Source organism: Zalophus californianus, chromosome 1 (genome assembly GCF_009762305.2).
Source record: "Zalophus californianus isolate mZalCal1 chromosome 1, mZalCal1.pri.v2, whole genome shotgun sequence".
Taxonomy (NCBI): domain Eukaryota; kingdom Metazoa; phylum Chordata; class Mammalia; order Carnivora; family Otariidae; genus Zalophus; species Zalophus californianus.
In genome coordinates this window covers 103,743,002-103,760,930 of record NC_045595.1, presented here as the reverse complement: position 1 = coordinate 103,760,930, position 17,929 = coordinate 103,743,002, and the positions used below count along the sequence as shown (strand labels likewise).

At 37.7% G+C, this 17,929-nt stretch overlaps 1 protein-coding gene and 1 pseudogene across 2 annotated transcripts in view; both read right to left on the bottom strand.

The window, feature by feature from the left end:
• CPB1 (carboxypeptidase B1) overlaps positions 1-17,929 on the bottom strand; it is a 61,483-nt gene that overhangs the window by 21,333 nt on the left and 22,221 nt on the right. The window contains exons 1-3 of one of the 2 annotated variants that reach the window (XM_027584265.1): positions 11,626-11,751; positions 11,441-11,516; positions 4,296-4,420 (exon numbers count right to left, since the gene is read on the bottom strand). In XM_027584265.1, coding sequence (XP_027440066.1) covers positions 4,296-4,420; positions 11,441-11,516; positions 11,626-11,696 — 272 coding nt within the window. In that variant the 5' untranslated portion in view covers positions 11,697-11,751. Of the gene's footprint in view, positions 1-4,295; positions 4,421-11,440; positions 11,517-11,625; positions 11,752-17,929 lie in introns of those variants that run through there. The other variant, XM_027584266.1, reaches the window with a different exon arrangement.
• On the bottom strand, positions 15,331-15,748 carry LOC113916956 (annotated as a pseudogene).

Genomic DNA, 17,929 nt, shown 5'->3' with positions numbered 1-17,929 from the left:
AGCTATATTACAAATATTATTACTAAATAATGAGCTTCTATTCTAGGAGATTAAAACAATGCCTCTTAATGTAATAGGGACTGCATTACAGCTCCAAAATACAGAAGCGTGTACACTATTTTATACTTTTATATGTTCCTTTTATAGTGCTACCCAACTTCTTTTTAATAAACATGCAGGCGAATTAGATAACAGGGACTCCCAACAAAACAAGGAACAGAATGTCTGAGAAGGAGAGGCATGACTCACTTTTTCCCCCCCTTATAGATTCTTGAAAAAGGAGTATTTGGTTAGTTCCTCTACTACATGACCATTGCTAGTGAAGAAGACTGTTATGTACCCATTGCTATCCAAGGACACGTTCCTGTCTTAATCTGAAATACACAGAAGAATAATGTTATAGGAAGTTATATTAGTAACAATCCGTCTCTCCCTGGATTGCATAGGGCAAAGACAACCTTCCTGCAATTTGTAGGAAGGTATTCTGTGAAAGCCTGTCTACCAAAAGGTCTGTTAACAGCTTCAGAACAGTAGGTTGGAGATTTGCACCATCCAGTTCCTAGTCTTTCTGTATCTAAGGGTGCAGCATAAGCATAAAATACAAGTTACCATATGAGGTAATAGTGGGGTGCATAGGGACTGCTTACAGCCCCAGCAAGGATATTGCTAGTGTGCTTCTCCAGGATTTCTAGGGACTTATTATTATTTAATATTTAGAAAATTGTAGGCTACATGTGTGCTGAGCAGTGAACAGAGAAGCAAAAATTAACAAGAGCTTAGCTCTCAGGGAATATCCTATGTTCTAGATGAGACAACATTCATACCCAATTACCAAAAAGTTTATCCACTAAAAAAGGATGTGAATTTTCCACCTGATAAAGGGAGATTGATATGCGATTAGAAGCCATTTTACTGCTTATGATATAGGTAGAATTAGGACATCATTTAAGTAGCTCGGGTTAGCTTATGGTCTCTGATCTTCCTTTTGTTTTTCTCAAAGAATTATAAAGGAACTGTCATTAAGAAAATATTACTGAAGGCTCCTAAAGGCTAGGATTTTAGAAGTACTTGCTAGTGTAATAAGAAGAGCAAAAAGTCACAGACATGAATCTTAATCAAATTTTGAAACTTAACTGTTATATCTGCTTTAAAAAGACAGTCAATTCTTAAGGTCACATTTTGACACTTCCCTCAGGCAGAAGCAGATAGCTAAGCTATATGAAGCATGATAATGGGGTTAAAAAAATTGCTATTGACCTTTAAGAAATGTATCATTTCCCTCTTTGTACAATAGTAGACCATAGAAATAGTAATATCAGTTGCAATTTATTTACATATTGTTTTGGTTCATCTTCACAGTCTTTTGAGAGAGGCATTATATATTCATATTATGGATAAGGAGACTGAGGGTCAGAAAAATTAAGCAAATTATCTAAGGGCACACATTTAGGAAGTTGCAGAGCCAGGATTTGAATCTGGCCTGTTTTTTCCCCAGAGCATTTACTTGTTGTGTTATGTTGTACCACTTCTCCTGATGAGGTACAGACTTTATAGGTAACAATTCTGACATCTTCATTAGAAGATATCGTTTCTAAGATATCTATTCTAAGTAGAATATCATTTTTAAGATATGAAAAACAAGAGAAAATTTCTGTTAAAAAATTTTAAGTTACATTTACTCAAAATATAATGAAGACTTGAGCTTGTGGTGGGGTGTTGTTGGATAAACATTTGAATGTTCAGGACTGGAACCTGACACTGCCTCTTTGCTTCTTACTGATCCACTCCCTGGAGGAAGAACTTTATTTTGAAAGAAAAACCTCATTTCTTTCTTACCTCTAGTGCAAATGCCTCCAGGTTAGCATGGTCTCTCCTAGTTCTAAGCTTACCATATAGTCTGTTCTCTGCCTAGAGTATGATTTTTTCCTTTTCTTTGGCTAATACCGGCTAAAGTTTAACTGTCTCAGCTGAAGCCTCATTTCCTCTAGTGGCCTTCCCTGATTGCCTAGAGCTGGTCAGTTCCCCTGTATCTCTAGCTCTTTACTCTTCTTGACATCTGTTACACAGTTTTGCAATTCTTTGTTTAAAGTCTGTTTTCCTCTGAAGAGATTGGGGCCATATCTATCCTTTTTGGTGCCTGGTATATGTAGGCACTTATTATCTGTTTGTTGGATCAACAATGGACAACTGCTTCTACTTAGGAAGACACTCTCATCTGGAAAGGCTTACATGGACCAGTGTGGTATTTGGGGAGAGGAGACATGGGGTGATCAGCCTAGCCAATTCTGTTCTAGGCCTTTGGGGAATCACTTTCCTTTCTTTTAGTCCTTCTCTCCATGACTTCTATCACTAGAAATAGTGGTGGGGCTGTGGGGGGTCAAAGGACAGAAGAACCATTCAGTGTGACCCTAATCTTGTCCTTAATCTAAAGGAGTATGAGGAAGAAAAACAAAACTGGAAGTATCACAATTCCAGATTTCAAGTTATATTAAAACAGTATGGTACTGGCATAAAAATAGACACATAGATCAATGGATTATAACAGAAAACCTAGAAATAAACCCACAATTATATGGTCAATTAATCCTTGACAAAAGAGGAATGGATATACAATGGGAAAAAACAGTCTCTTCAACAAATGGTATTGGGAAAACTGGACAGCTAATGCAAAAGAATGAAACTAGATCACTTTCTTTCACCATACACAAGAATAAACTCAAAATGGATTAAAGATCTAGTGTGAGACCCAAAAGCATAGAAATCCTGGAGGAGAGCTTAGGCAGTAATCTCTCTCACATCAGCTGTAGCAACATTTCTCTAGCTATGTCTTCTGAGGCAAGGGAAATAAAAACAAAAATGAACTATTGGGACTATATCAAAATCAAAAGTTTCTGCACAGTGAAGGAAATAATCAACAAAACTAAAAGGCAGCCTATGGAATGGGAGAAGATATTTGCAAATGACATATCTGATAAAGGGCTAGAATCCAAAGTATATAAAGAATTCTGATACAACTGAATACTGAAAAAGCAAATAATCCAATTAAAAGATGGGCAGAAGACGTGAACAGACATTTCTCCAAGGAAGATATCTAGATGGACAACAGACGCATGAAAAATGCTCAACATCTCTCATCATCAGGGAAATGCAATCAAAACTACAATGAGATATCACCTAACATCTATCAGAATGGCTAAAATCAAAAACATAAGAAACAATAAGTATTGGCGAGGATGTGGAGAAAAAGGAACCCACTTGCACTGTTGGTGGGAATGCAAATTGGTGCAGCCATTGTGGAAAACAGTATGGGGGTTCCTCAAAAAATTAAAAATAGAACTATTCTATGATTCAGGAATTACACTACTGGGTATTTACCCCCAAAATACAAAAACACTAGTTCAAAGGGATACATATACCTCTACGTTTATTTCAGCATTATTTAAAATAGCCAGATTATGGAAACAGCCCAAGTGTCCATCCATAGATGAATGGATATAGAAGATGTGGTATATATATACAATGGAATATTACTCAGCCATAAAAAAGAATAAAATTTTGCCATTTGCAACAACATGGATAGAGTATGAGAATATAATGCTAAGCAAAATAAGTCAGTCAGAGAAAGACAAGTACCATATGTGGAATTTAAGAAACAAAACAAACAAAGGAAAAAAGAGAGAGAGAGACAACCCAAAAAACAGAGTCTTAACTATAGAGAACAAACTGATGGTTACCAGAGGGAAGGTAGGTGGGGGAGTGGAGGAAATAAAGGATGGAGATTAAAGAGTGCACTTATCATGATGAAAAAAATCAAATTATAAGAAAATATATGAATAATTGGTTAAGTTGAAATAAATACTGATTGCGTCTGGTGTGCACACACAAAAAATTAGGAGCATGAAGAGTCCTTATAGCTCATAATAGGTCTGGCTGCTCACTTGGAAAGAAGACTTGATATTATTTGGGACTAAAACTATGTCTAGCTGATAACAGAGTATAAACCAAATGGCTTATAGTCTATATATCATTTGTAAACCAGTAGCAGGTCAGATATCTTGCTAAACTGGGGTTCAAGAGTCAAAACCAATTTTTTATTGGAATAAGAACTAAACAAAATATCTACCAGGCTTAAAGTCTTAAGATTTGGAATCTAGGGCCAATTTCACCATGACCTATTTGTGGGGCTTTAGGGAAGCCATGGTTTTGGTCTTACTTTTACTTTCCCAGGGTTATTCAGAGGCTCAGATGAGAGCATATATAGGAAAGAATTTGATAGCTATAAAACATAAACTTACTCATATTGTAGTTCATTCCGCTCCAAAAAATCCTCCACAGTGAAAATATCTTCTGCTTTTACACGAAAATCAACTGTACTGTGAGGTTTGATTTGTGTGACAGAATCTGGTTTCCAGAAGTCAATCTGAATAAGGAGTAAGATATATTGTATTTGACACCTATAATTCAATGGGTAAATTATCATCAGCAAGCACACTATTACTCTACTCCATTGAGTTATTTTCAAACTCAAATTATCCATGAAATCTCTTAAAAATGTCTCCTTTGAGTGAACAAGAGTTGGGACCAAGCAGTTAGATGTCAATAAAAGTGTTTACACATACATACATGGCCTTAATTGATTATCATCAAGCATGAAGAACATATAATTATTTCCCATAATGTTAGTTAATTGCAGTATTCTATAATGGTTCTTTTTCTATTTATTGATTTTCTGGAGCAATTGCTTATTGTGATAGCAGAGTTTGTGGTAATGGATAAATGTGCTGAATGAATGATGATGAATTACTAGAGCCACAGAGCTTAATAGAAAGAAATTGAGCTTTCCTTTTTACTTTTTGATTGATTTATTTTATTAATTTGTACTTGGAACTCAGCACTCACAGTAATGTGAAGAACAAGGGTCTACATCTCTGACCTGTGGAAGATATATTGGAAAGGAAGATGCATCTTTCCCCAGTGGTCATCTTGGCATCATGGCCAAAAACAAAATGCTCTCAAAGATCCAGACATTTTCACTTGTTCAGTTATTCATCAGCTGTTATTAAGGACCTACTATGTACTAGGCTTTATACCTGAGACTAGGAATACACTAATGAGTGAATCAAACACAGCTTCTGTCCTTACGGGGGAGATTTTGGAGAAAATTATGCACAAAAATAACAGAATAACATATTTGATAATTCTAATGTTTTTCTTTGTGGATGTGTGATTTCAAATCTCCTTTTTCCATGGAAAAACATTAACCAAGGATGTGTTGCCTCTCTCAGGTTTCTGATTTCTTGTTTCTTCCTTGAGCAAAGTCCTACAAGCTTGAGGTGAGCCTGACAGTGGGTCTTTCTCTGCCCCTGTGTCTCACCCATTCCCCGTGTAGGTGTTTATGAGCTAGTCTCAGGCTGGAGGTGTGACAGGTAATACTTAGGACCATTGCTTGGAAACTTAGAAGGGAGTTTAGGCAAGATTTAGAGGTCGTTTAATAGAAACTAGTTAGGTAAGATATTAAGATGACTCAATTTCAGACACACTTGCCTGTGGAGAATCCAATAACCTATATCTTGTCCTGGTAATCTTCAGACCATTGTAGATGTCTAGTGGGTACTGAGTCATGAGTCAGGACCATAGGGAATGTCAGGGTAGTAGGATGCAGGGACATAGGGACAATATCAGAAGGAATTCCAGAAAAAAAATGTGAGCTTGGTTGTCGCTAAGGTGTTGAAAGGAGATAGTATTGATGATTTAATAAGGATTAGCTACACATTGTGATCTAGTGAGTCATAGATGAGTGGATAAAGATGAAAGGTTAAAAGTTAGTGGGGGAAATATAAAGACATGCCATGATAAGAACAGAGAAAGTGAGGGGCTGGTGATGAATTCTAGTTAGCCAACATTGTAAATAGAAGGACACTGAAGACAAGCATGTTATGGGAGAAAGCACATTTTTAAAAGTTAACTCTGAATTTGTGTATCTAATAAATACTTATCATTCCAAGGTGGGATGGGACAGGGATGTGTATCTTTATTATAGAGACAGAGGTTTAGAGTTGGTAAAGCACATAAAGTCCTCCAAGCATCTGTAGGCAACTTGACAATGACCCACCCATACATAATGCTGGGACCTTTCATTGTACTCAGGGGACTCCCCACTGCCAAGATCTGCATCTCTGTGTTTGAAAGCTCTTTCCCCTAGCTGGCAAAAGCCAAGCTAACAGCTTGCAGCAGGCAGGAGGTGGCAAAGAAAACTCTTTCCAGAGAAATGCTCAACCAGTGAGCCTGGAAAATGGATATCTAAATATTCCAATTCCCTCATTTCTCAGGTGGGATAATTCTAAGGTGTGTGATTTGCCCCTTTCCTAGAGTTCTCTGTAGGATTAAGCTCTAGTCATACTCTGTGGTAGCTGTCTTAATAGTGTCCCCTTTGTTGGCTGCCTTCCCTTCTCTACATCACTCCTCACTTCTCTGCCAGTGTTCCCTGTACTTCCCACACAAAATCTTTGCCCTCAAATCTTTGTCTAAGATTTTGCTTTGAAGAATCTATATTAAGATGCTAGCTTTTCACTTAGAGCAGCATATACCTGTTAATGTCTTGGTGATGGTTCTAGTACAATCTTGGGTCCATCTAGTACCACTTCAGAATAGCCTAATTGCTTTCTGAATGGGTTTTCTTTGCTATATTAAGTTAAAAGTTGCCTTTCCTAACCTCTTATTTATTTTTTAAATTATGTTTTATGTTAGTTACCATACAGTACATCATTAGTGTTTTTTTTAATTTTTTAAATTAACATAAAATGTATTATTTGTTTCAGGGGTACAGGTCTGTGATTCATTAGTTTTACACAATTCCTAACCTCTTTCTTGCTTATTGGTCTTGGCTCTCCTAAATATTGCGAGATCGATTTCTTTCTTTCTCTATATTTATCTGCATATCTACATACATATCTACATATACATCTCTCTCTATATGTATATGTATATAGACAGAGGGAGAGGGAGAGACTGAGAGAGAGAGAGACTGAGAGAGAAGGACACACACAGAGAGAGACTTTTAAGATTCTGCAGTGAGAATGATGGATTCTTTAAAATGGGGTAGAGTCTCATAGCTGTGAATAAAAAATGTTCCTAGTTAAAAAAGAAATGGGGTAGAGAAATCTCATGAAAATTTTTTTTAAGATTTTATTTATATATTTGAGAGAGAATGAGAGATAGAGAGCACGAGAGGGAAGAGGGTCAGAGGGAGAAGCAGACTCCCTGCTGAGCAAGAAGCCCGATGTGGGACTCGATCCCAGGACTCCAGGATCATGACCTGAGCCGGAGGCAGTCGCTTAACCAACTGAGCCACCCAGGTGCCCTCATGAAAATGTTTGACAGAAAACTTGTAGACCTAACCTGAAGTACCTTAAGATTTCAGTTTGACATGGAGAAAATTGGTCAGTAAATATACCAACATCCAACAGTATGAAGTTTTACAAGTGTGATGCAGACTTACTATATTATGGAGTTAGTTCCCAGTGCTTCTTAGGAGAAATGGAGCCAAAAATCAGGCGCAACTCAATAGCCTCATAGATGTTTACCAGTGTATCAAGTATGGATACAAATAAACTCAAAATATTATCACAAGGAGATAAATATACATTTCAGTAATTACCAAGACCTTGTGAATGAGATCTATATCTGAAATATGGAAATAGAGCAAAACATGATATGAGATATGGGGAATTGAATTATATGTTAATAAATTGTAAAACTGAGGTTATAAAATTGTAATTCCAGGAAGCTGAGTTACAAAAAATCATAAAGAATGTTTGTTGGAAGATAAAGGAATATCTTTATGTAATAGCACTGTGGGAATGTCAACTTAATCAGCCAGCTGGCTAAAAACTAAAGAGTCTTTCTTAAAATAAATTAAGAAACCAGCACAAAAGCAAGATAAAATAGTGTATGCACTATACATTCTTTTGGGCTTATAAGAGAATAAATATTGGTATTGGGGATCTTTGGCTCCTTACAAATTTACACAAATTTGTTTCTTCACATTGCATTTGACTATAAGTTGAACATCTGATAGACTCTTCATTTATCTAATGGAATTTTCTTTTCCTCTTGGAAGAAGAAGTGACTTCTAATTGAGGCTTAGTTCCAGACAGCAGGGAGGAACTTGTAGTAAAGTATAGTGGGGGTGATGGGAACACTGGAAGACTGTAACCACATTACTCTGGGCATAGCTGAACATGCACTTTACCATAGAGAAACAGAGTTCAAGAAAGTACAGAGAAAAGAGAATAGGTTTTATGGTTAATGTCTCCAATAAAGGAACAAGTGCAACTCTGATTGCAAGAAGATGAAATAAAACCCTTACTATATAATTACAGATGAAAAGGGGAGGCTGCCAGAGTCCCATGTGGTCACAGCTCTCCAGTACATTCAGCTTGTAAAAGGATATGTTCAAAAGCTGGGAGGAAGGACATATGGCCAAGGATGAATACAAAGACTAGATGCCCTTGTAATGATCTTATCAGGAAGGCTACAGTCCAGAATATGCAGCACTTGCAAGATTGCTAAGGAGAATAAAAATCCTTTCATTCATGTTGGAAATAAAATGAATAAAGAAGAAACATGCAGTCCCGTTTCTTGGAGCTAAAGCCTGATGTTTGCAGCTGGAAGAGAGAAAGTTACTCTATTTAACTATCGTTTGACTTTTGTCTTTTTGAGGCGGGACACTATCCCTTGTTTCTTCTCCTTCTATTGAGAGGTTAAATTACCATAAGTAAAACATTTTTCACATGTTAGGATTTATAGCAGAAATACCTTCTTTGGAAAGAGAACATTGAGGCCTAAAATGGAAGAGGAGAGAAGGGATTATACTGGCCATGTAAATTGCATTCAAAATTCCAGTTCTAAAGATGGTAATAATAACAAATATTTATATAGGTCTCATTACATAAGTTCTTTCTAAGTGATTTACCTATATTAAGTTTTTTAAATCTCACAACGATCCTATAAGGTAAATACTATTCTCATTGGACAAATGAGAAAGTTGAGACCCAGAGAGGTGTCCAAGGTCCAGCTATCAAGTGGTAGAGCCAGGAATTCAATCCAGGAGTCTGAGTCCAGATTCTCTGCTCTTGACCATTGTCAAATGCTGAATTTTAGGTATCTAAAAAAATAACTGCACATGTGATTGCAGAACTTTCTCAGCACTCTTGGAGGAATCAGAGCTTGAAGGAATCACTAAGGAGTGGAGGGGTAAACCTTGGATTTCATAAATAGGAAAACAGGTGAATTCCAGAAGCAGGAGCTCCTGGGGCTTGGCATGGATTCTGGCAAAGCTGCAGAGTAAACTGGAAGCAGATGGATTGTGAATGCTCAGGAAAGGAAGCTGTGATCCCTGGGAGCCAGCATGGTTTAAAGCAAGTGTAAGTCAGGCCTAATTAACTTCATCCTATTATTGAAAGAGACCACTAGCCTGATAGAATGCTGAATCTGAATCCTAGCAAAATATTTGACCAAGTCTCTGCATTTGTATTCTTCTTTATAAGCTGGAAAGCACAGTGTTAGCTACAGCTAACAGTAATGTGGATACTTGAACAAACTTATCTGAGGTTAGTTGGTTAATGCATCACTTTCAGTACTTAACACACTGGAAACTCATGATAAATGTGTATTGAATGAATGAACTATGAGGGAGGCCTCTAATTCTGTGGTGACCCCTGATTAACTTAATATTTTTATCAGTGACAAAGATAAAAGTTGGGAAAGCATGCTTGTCAAACTTGCTGGTGACACAAAGTTAGGGGGATGAATTATTTCCCTGGATGACTGAATTCATTTTTAAAATGATCTCAACATGCTGAAAACAGGCTATAAAGATACATTTTAACAGGGTTAATCTAAAATCCTGCATTTAGGTTAAAAAATAAATAGGCAAGAAGAAATAATACCTTGTTTGAGGGTGATTCATGTGAAAAAATAATAACCTAATGGTTTCGATTGGCCAATATGTTTGTTATAACCTAAGATTATTCTATAACTGTTCAAGATGTTGAAAAGAATCTCAGGCCCCATTAATAAATGTCTGCTTTACAGATGAAGACAGGCAATGGTCCTGTAGTATGTATTAATCAGAGCAAACCTAGAGGTCCATTGTCATTTCAGAAAGCTACATTTTAAAAAGGAAATATAGACAGAAAAATTGAGCTATATCCAGAGGTGACCAGAATGATCAGGTGTCTATAAACCTGTGCTAAGAGAGATTATAGAAGGCCTGGAAGAAATAAATCTTAGAGGTGAGACAGTATTTGGCTCAGCTAGGTCCAGTGGACTAGAGTTAGAGAAAGTAGCTTTTAGCTACTTTTAGCTACTACTTTTAAACTTAGTACTTTTAGCTACTACTTAGTAGTTTTTAAAGTCCTGGAATGGACTTGTAAGGCAAATGGACTACTCTGAAAAACAGTATTTCAGCCATCCCTGGAGGTACTCAAACGGGTTTTATTAGGGCTGGCAACTAGGGATGGTGTTTCTACGGAGGAAATTCCAGATTTGAGTGGAAAGCTGGAATCAATGACTTTTTATTTTCTTTCAATTCTAGACTTTCGAATCTGTTTCAGATTATGATACTGTATCTTCTTCCCCCCCATACCTTAAAAGCTAAAAGAAAAAAACCTAAAAAAAGATAGGTAGGCAGATAGATAGATAGATAGATAGATATAGACAGATGGCTATTTGGGGGCTAGAAAATTATGTTTTTGGTTTATATTTCATGAAGAAACAGGTTTGGCCCAAGTGAACGATTTGTGGTCAGCAATAGCTTCCTGCTATGTACATATATAATTAAAATGATCAGTTCTCATCCCATATACAGTGGATTTTTTAAAGTAGCATAGAGATTTTGGTTTCTTGAAAGTAAAAAAATACAAAAATCATTCATGGCTTTTTACCTCCTTTCCCCCCCACCCCTTCATGTCATGTCATATCATTAAGAGGTCCTGAATCAAGGTCATGAAAACTCAAGCTGTTTGATTTGGAATGAAAGAAAATCAAAGGGAACAGATGATACATGGGATGTGGAAATGAATTTCAAGTTGGACAGAAGCCCAGTTTTTCAGTAATATCCAAGTTGATCATTCTTCACTTTTGCCTTAGAAGGGAAGTGACTGTACATTAGATGTTCTGCGACCTTTGTGACAGTTCCATCTCATCCAGTTGTCATGTCCTGTCAGCTCCTTAAGAAGTTATCATGGATTTATAATACTATAGGGCTATGGCAATCTAGTTTAGGCAGAAAAAGAAAGTATTGTGGCATTAAATGTTTTTCAAGTTATTCCTTCCTATGGTTAAGATTTTAGTCATTCTTCCTTTGATGGAATCACAGTGCATTCTATGATTTTAAAGTAAGTGTAAAGCAAACCTATATTATTGGATCATTATTTACCTGGGTGGTGCTGGCCAACTTATGGAGTAAGTTGATGTGATTTTCATCTTCAACATTGACACGGAACACCTTCTCACTGAATGGTGACATAGAAAAAGAAGAGAAAATTTAAAATTGGGTAATGCATTCAAATTTTGGGGATAGCAAGCAAGAGGACTTACTCATTTAAGGAGTTGCTTACTTACCCTTCAAAGTGCTCACCAGAATGGTGAGCAGATGCTAGGGCCAAAGTCACAAGAAGCAAGAACACCAACATTGTGACTGACTAGGTCCTTTGGGTGTGTTTCACCTGCTTTTATAGTCCAAGGTGTTCTTTATTTTCTTCTGATTGCAGATAGGCACTATCAAATTTTGATTAATGGTTTTCCTAATGTTGTTGCCTTGGTAGCTGTGTAAAGTCCGAGAGGATATCTTTCTCAACACCTGTGGATACAGAGCAAATAATCTCAATTTGAATGTGAGACCTTGAATAGTTTGGAGCTAAATGAGTTTTAAATAAAATCCATTTTGTATTCTTTTTTTGGTAGTATTTTTTTTTTTCATTTTGAATTGAGAATTACATACAATGAATTATATATAGGTTTAAGTGTAACAGTTGATGAGTTTTGACAAATGCACACAGTCATGTAACAAAGATCCCAGTCAAGGTATAGAACATTTTCACCCCCCCCAAGAAGTTCTTTGAGTACCTTTCCAGTCTCTTTCTGTATTTCCCTCAGGCAATCACTATTTGGATCTCTAGCTTCATATACTAATTTTGCCTGTACTTCAGGCAAAACTTCATGTAAATAAAGTCATACCATAAATATTCCTTTGTGTCTGGCTTCTTTCATTCAAGATAATGTTTTTGAGATATATTAGTATTTTTTTTTGCCTTATTAGCTTGTTCTCTAATATTAAGTAATGTTTCATTGTATGAATATACCACAATTTGTTTATCCATTTTCCTGTTGATGGATATTTGTGTTGTTTCCAATTTTGTGTTATTATGAATAAAACTGCAGTAAACATTTTTGTACAGAATTTTTGTTGACATATGTTTTCACTTTGGGGGAGGTAAATATCTAAGAGTGGAATTGTTAAATATTAATGTAGGTGAGGGTTTCACATTATAAGATTCTGCCAAACATTTTCCCACAGTAGTTGTTCCATTTTAAGCTTCTACCAGTATCCAGTAGCTCTCCATTTTCTCCAACATTTTGGTATTATTAGTCTTTAATTTTGACAATCCTAGTGAGCATGCAGTGGTATTTGTGCTTTTAATTTGTATTTCCCTGATAATAATGATGTTGAATATCTTTTCAGATATTTATTGACCATTTGTAAATCCTTTTTCGTGAAGGATCTATTGCAGTCCCTTGCCTTTTTAAAGAAATTGGTTATTTGGCTTTATTATTGCTTTGTAGCAGTTCTTTATACATTCTGGATACAAGTCCTTTACTAGAAATATATATCACAAATATTTCTTCTCAGTATGTGGGCTTCATTTTCATTTTCTCAATTCTATCTTTTGATGAACAGAAGTTTTAAATTTTGATGGAGTTTCAGTTCATCCATGTTTTTCTTTCATAGTTCACGCCTTTTACATTCTTTTCAAGAAATCTTTGCCTATCCCAGGGTCTCAAACATATTTGCCTACATTTTCTTATAAGAGCTTTGTCATTTGGGTCTTATGTATGGTGTAAGGTAGGGATCAACAAAACTTTTAAAATATGGATATCTGGTAGATCCAGTACTGTATATAGAGAAGTCTTCTTTACCCATTTAATTACTTTGGTTTCTCTGTCAAAATTTATTTGGCCATATATGTGTGGCGTACTTTTGGGCTTTCTATTAAGTCCCATTGATCTATTTGTCAGTTTTATACAACTATTATAATGTCTTGATTATCATACTTTATAGTAAGTCTTAAGGTCAAATAATATGTAAATCCCCCAACTTCATTCTTTTCCAAGTTTGATTCTAAATACAGTACATTTCCATTTATATTTTAGTATTAACTTATCAATTTCTATGAAAAATCTTGCTGTAATTTTGATTGGGATTGCACTGAATCTACAGATCAGTTTGGGGAGAACTGGTAGAATTACAATATTTAGTCTTTCAAGTCATACACATGCTATCTCTATATATTTATCTGGGTGTTTGTCAAAAAATGGAAGGGTCTGAGATTTTATCCTACTTAGAAGATACAAAGTTATCCTTCCAGTTTCATAGATGCTGGCAGAAGATGTGAAACTTCTGGGTCAGACTCAAAGGGCTTTATTATGCATGACATAGCAGGCAACATAGACTTTATGTTTGTGTCAGTCCTTTAATTTCCCCGTCCCATGGGGGATGATATGAAGTTGTCCCAGCTGGATACTGGGTACAGAGGTTTGTGTCAGTTGAGGTATACCGAGTTTAGGAAACTCTCAGTCTCATGAGGGGGCTGCTAGCAAATCTGCTCATTGCCTTAGGGGAGACATTAGCTTTATTGTCCTGGAGGGCAAACAGAACTTTCCTTTGCCCCAAAGGGAGATGTCATTTCTATCTTCCAAGATGTTTGCTATATAAACATTTTTGGAAAGTCAAGAATAAAAGCTGTCACAGGGGTGTGAGAGGCAGAGCAAGATGGTGGGGGAGTAGGAAACCTGGATTTTATCTGGTCTCAGGAATTCAGCTGGATAGGGATCAAACCATTCTGAATACCTACGAACTCAACAGGAGATCGAAGAACAGAAGAGCGAAGAACAACTCTCTGAACAGAAAAGCGACCACTTACTGGAAGGTAGGACATGCAGAGAAATGAATCCGAGGCGATATTCGGGAGGATAGACGACGGGGGAGGGGGCCTCTGTGGGCCGCTTCTGGCAAGTGATAGAGCCACGGAGCACAAAATCGGAACTTTTAGAAGTCGTTTCCGCTGAGGGACGTCGCTCCAGTGGCTAAGCGGGGGGTAGAACCCTCGTGGGACAGTGTGGTCTCGGGACCCTCGGGGTCACAGAAAGACCGGGGATGCCTGAGTGTGGCAGAGCTCCCAGGTATCAGAGCGGGGAAGCCGGCTGCAGAGACGGAGCCAAGACGCTGGCTCTCAGCTCAGGGTTGCCATAAACCGTGATCCGCGGCCCAGTTGGGCCACTGCTCCTCCAGCAGGGACCCAACAAGCGGCAGATCAGGGGAGACGCCCCTTCCTCCCACAGGAGGAGCTGCACGGGAGCACACCGCAGGGATCTGCTGGGTTTGGAGACTCCACACAGGGTCAGGTGCCAGAGATAGAAACGCTCGGTCATAGGCCGGGTGAGCACAGAGTGCGGCCAGAGACCGGGGAGACGGGAGTGACTGACTGCTTTTCTCTGGGGGTGCACTTAGGAGCGGGGCTCTGAGTTCTCGGCTCCTCCGGGACAGAGATTGGGAGGCCACCATTTTCACCCTTGTCCTCCAAAGCTGTACCGAAAACTTGCAGGGAACAAAAGCTCCTGAGAGCAAACCCGAGCAGATTGCTTAGCCCAGACCGACAAGGGTGGGGCAATTCCGCCTCCGGCAAAGACATTTGGGAACCGCGGCAACAGGCCCCTCCCCCAGAAGATCAGCGCGAACAGCCAGCCAAGAAGAAGAAGAAGCAATTACGACTTTTAATTTTAAGCAATTAAAAGAAGAAACAAGCAATTATGACTTTCCACTACTGCATATTTATTTCGGCTAGATATTTACAGATATTTGCTAATATAAAAATACAACAGCCAGGCTGGCGGAGAGTTGAGGCCATGCAACCCTTACTGCACAGACCCTCCAACCCCTTCATCTTTGTATTCTCCTCCAAACGCTTTCTCTAAGGCTTTAAATAGTTTCCAATATTTCCACATGAAAACGACTGCACACCATTTCTGTGCACGGAGGCTGGGCTGAGCTCAGTATTTGTACTTCGTGGAGTAGTCCTTTGGAGACACGACCAGGCCGTGACCTTTCCGGGCACCCCGGTACACAGTCTCGATGAGGTCTATCATTTCCTGTTTGTCTTCCATGGCCCAGTTGATCTTGTTGTTGTTACCAGTACCCAGGTCAATCATGATGTGCTTGTTCCTGAAGAAAAACATGACAGTACACGGATCGTATAACTCATAAGTCAGGCACTTCTGTAATATCCACAAGATAAATAACTGCAAAATTTTTAACCTTCTTGGCTATACTGTAGAGCACCTCGTCCATCTTCATGCAGGTGGGGTCCCAGTCGTGTCCAAAGTGAATGACCACCACGCGGTCCTCCTCTGAAAGGATGGCCTGATCCACCTGCCAGCCGTTGTGCAAGTGCGGGAGCATATAGGACATCTCGGAGGTGGGTCCGGGGGTCTGCGAGGAGAACTGCGAGCACCCGCTCCTTCCCGCGAACTGCTTTGCTCGCTCCTCTGCCGCTTTTTTTTTTTTTCCATATACGACTCTATATTTGGTATCGTAATACCAAGTTTACCGATCAATGAGAACGACAGAACTCCAGAGCTAGGGGAATACTGCACATAGAATTCATGGCTTTTTTTTACCATGATGCATTAGTCTTTTAAAGTTAATTTTTTAAAAATTTTTTTAAATTTTTCTTTTTCCCTTTTTTATCCAACATCTTATCAATCCCTTTTTTTAAAAAAACATTTTTATTTTTCATTTTTAGAGTCATATTCTATCCCTTCATAGTAGTTACCCTTATTTTTGGCAGATAGGTATATAAGTTGTTCTCTCTTTAAAATTGTGAGATACAGTTTCTTCTAACATATCAAAATATACCCTAAATCTCTAGTGTATGGCTTTGTTCTAGTCTCCTGCCTGATCACATTCTCTCCCCCCCTTTTTTTTCTTTCTTTCTTTCCTTTTTTTAAAATCCTCTTCTTTCTTTTTTCAAACATCTTCTTATCAATTCCTTTTTTAAAATTTTTTATAATTTTCATCTTTACAGTCATATTCCATCCCTTCATCGTATCAACCCTTATTTTGTACATATATAAGTCTTTCTTTCTTTAAAATTTTAGGAGGCACTTTCTTCTAACAGACTAAAATACACCCAAAGTCTAGTGTGTGGCACTGATCTATGCACCAGCCTGATCATATTTGATCATGTTGGTTTTTTTTTGTTTTGTTCTGCTTTTGTTTGTTTTTATCGTTTTTTTTCCTCTTTTTTTTTTCTTTCTTTCCCTTTCTTTTCCCCTGGTTTCAGGTCTTTTCTGATTTGATTAGAGTATATTTTCTGGGGACATTGTTAACCTGTTAGCATTTTGTTCTCTCATTCATCTATTCTCCTCTGGACAAAATGACAAGACAAAAAAAATCACCTCAACAAAAAGAACAAGAAGTAGTACCATCTGCCAGGGACCTACTCAATATGGACATTAGTGTGATGTCGGACCTAGAGTTCAGAATCATGATTTTAAAGATACTAGCTGGGCTTGAAAAAAGCATGGAAGTTATTAGAGAAACCTTTCCTGGAGAAATAAAAGAACTAAAATCTAACCAAGTCGAAATCAAAAAGGCTATTAATGAGGTGCAATCAAAAATGTAAATGTAAATGTGCTAAATGCCCCAATCAAAAGACACAGGCTATCAGATTGGATTAGAAAACAAGACCCATCGATATGCTGTCTGCAAGAGACTCATTTTAGACCCAAAGACACCCTCACGTTGAAAGTCAAGGGGTGGAAAACTATTTACCATGCTAATGGACACCAAAAGAAAGCTGGGGTGGCAATCCTTATATCAGACAAATTAGATTTTAAACCAAAGACTGTAATAAGAGATGAGGAAGGACACTATATCCTACTTAAAGGGTCTATCCAACAAGAAGATCTAACAACCGTAAATATCTATGCCCCTAACATGGGAGCAGCCAATTATAGAAGGCAATTAATAATAAAAGCAAAGAAACACATTGACAACAATACAATAATAGTGGGGGACTTTAACACCCCCCTCTCTGAAATGGACAGATCATCTAAGCAAAAGATCAACAAGGAAATAAAGACTTTAAATGACACACTGGACCAAATGGACTTCACAGACATATTCAGAACATTCCATCCCAAGCAATGGGATACACATTCTTCTCTAGTGCCCATGGAACATTCTCCAGAATAGATCACATCCTAGGTCACAAATCAGGTCTCAACCGGTACCAAAAGATTGGGATTATTCCCTGCATATTTTCAGACCACAATGCTTTGAAACTAGAACTCAATCACAAGAGGAAAGTCAGAAAGCACTCAAATACATGGAGGCTAAAGAGCATCCTACTAAAGAATGAATGGGTCAACCAGGAAATTAAAGAGGAATTAAAAAAATTCATGGAAACCAATGAAAAGGAAAACACAACTGTTCAAAATCTTTGGGATGCAGCAAAGGCAGTCCTAAGAGGAAAGTATATAGCAATACAAGCCTTTCTCAAGAAACAAGAAAGGTCTCAAATACACAACCTAACCCTACACCTAAAGGAGCTAGAGAAAAAACAGCAAATAAAGCCTAAACCCAGCA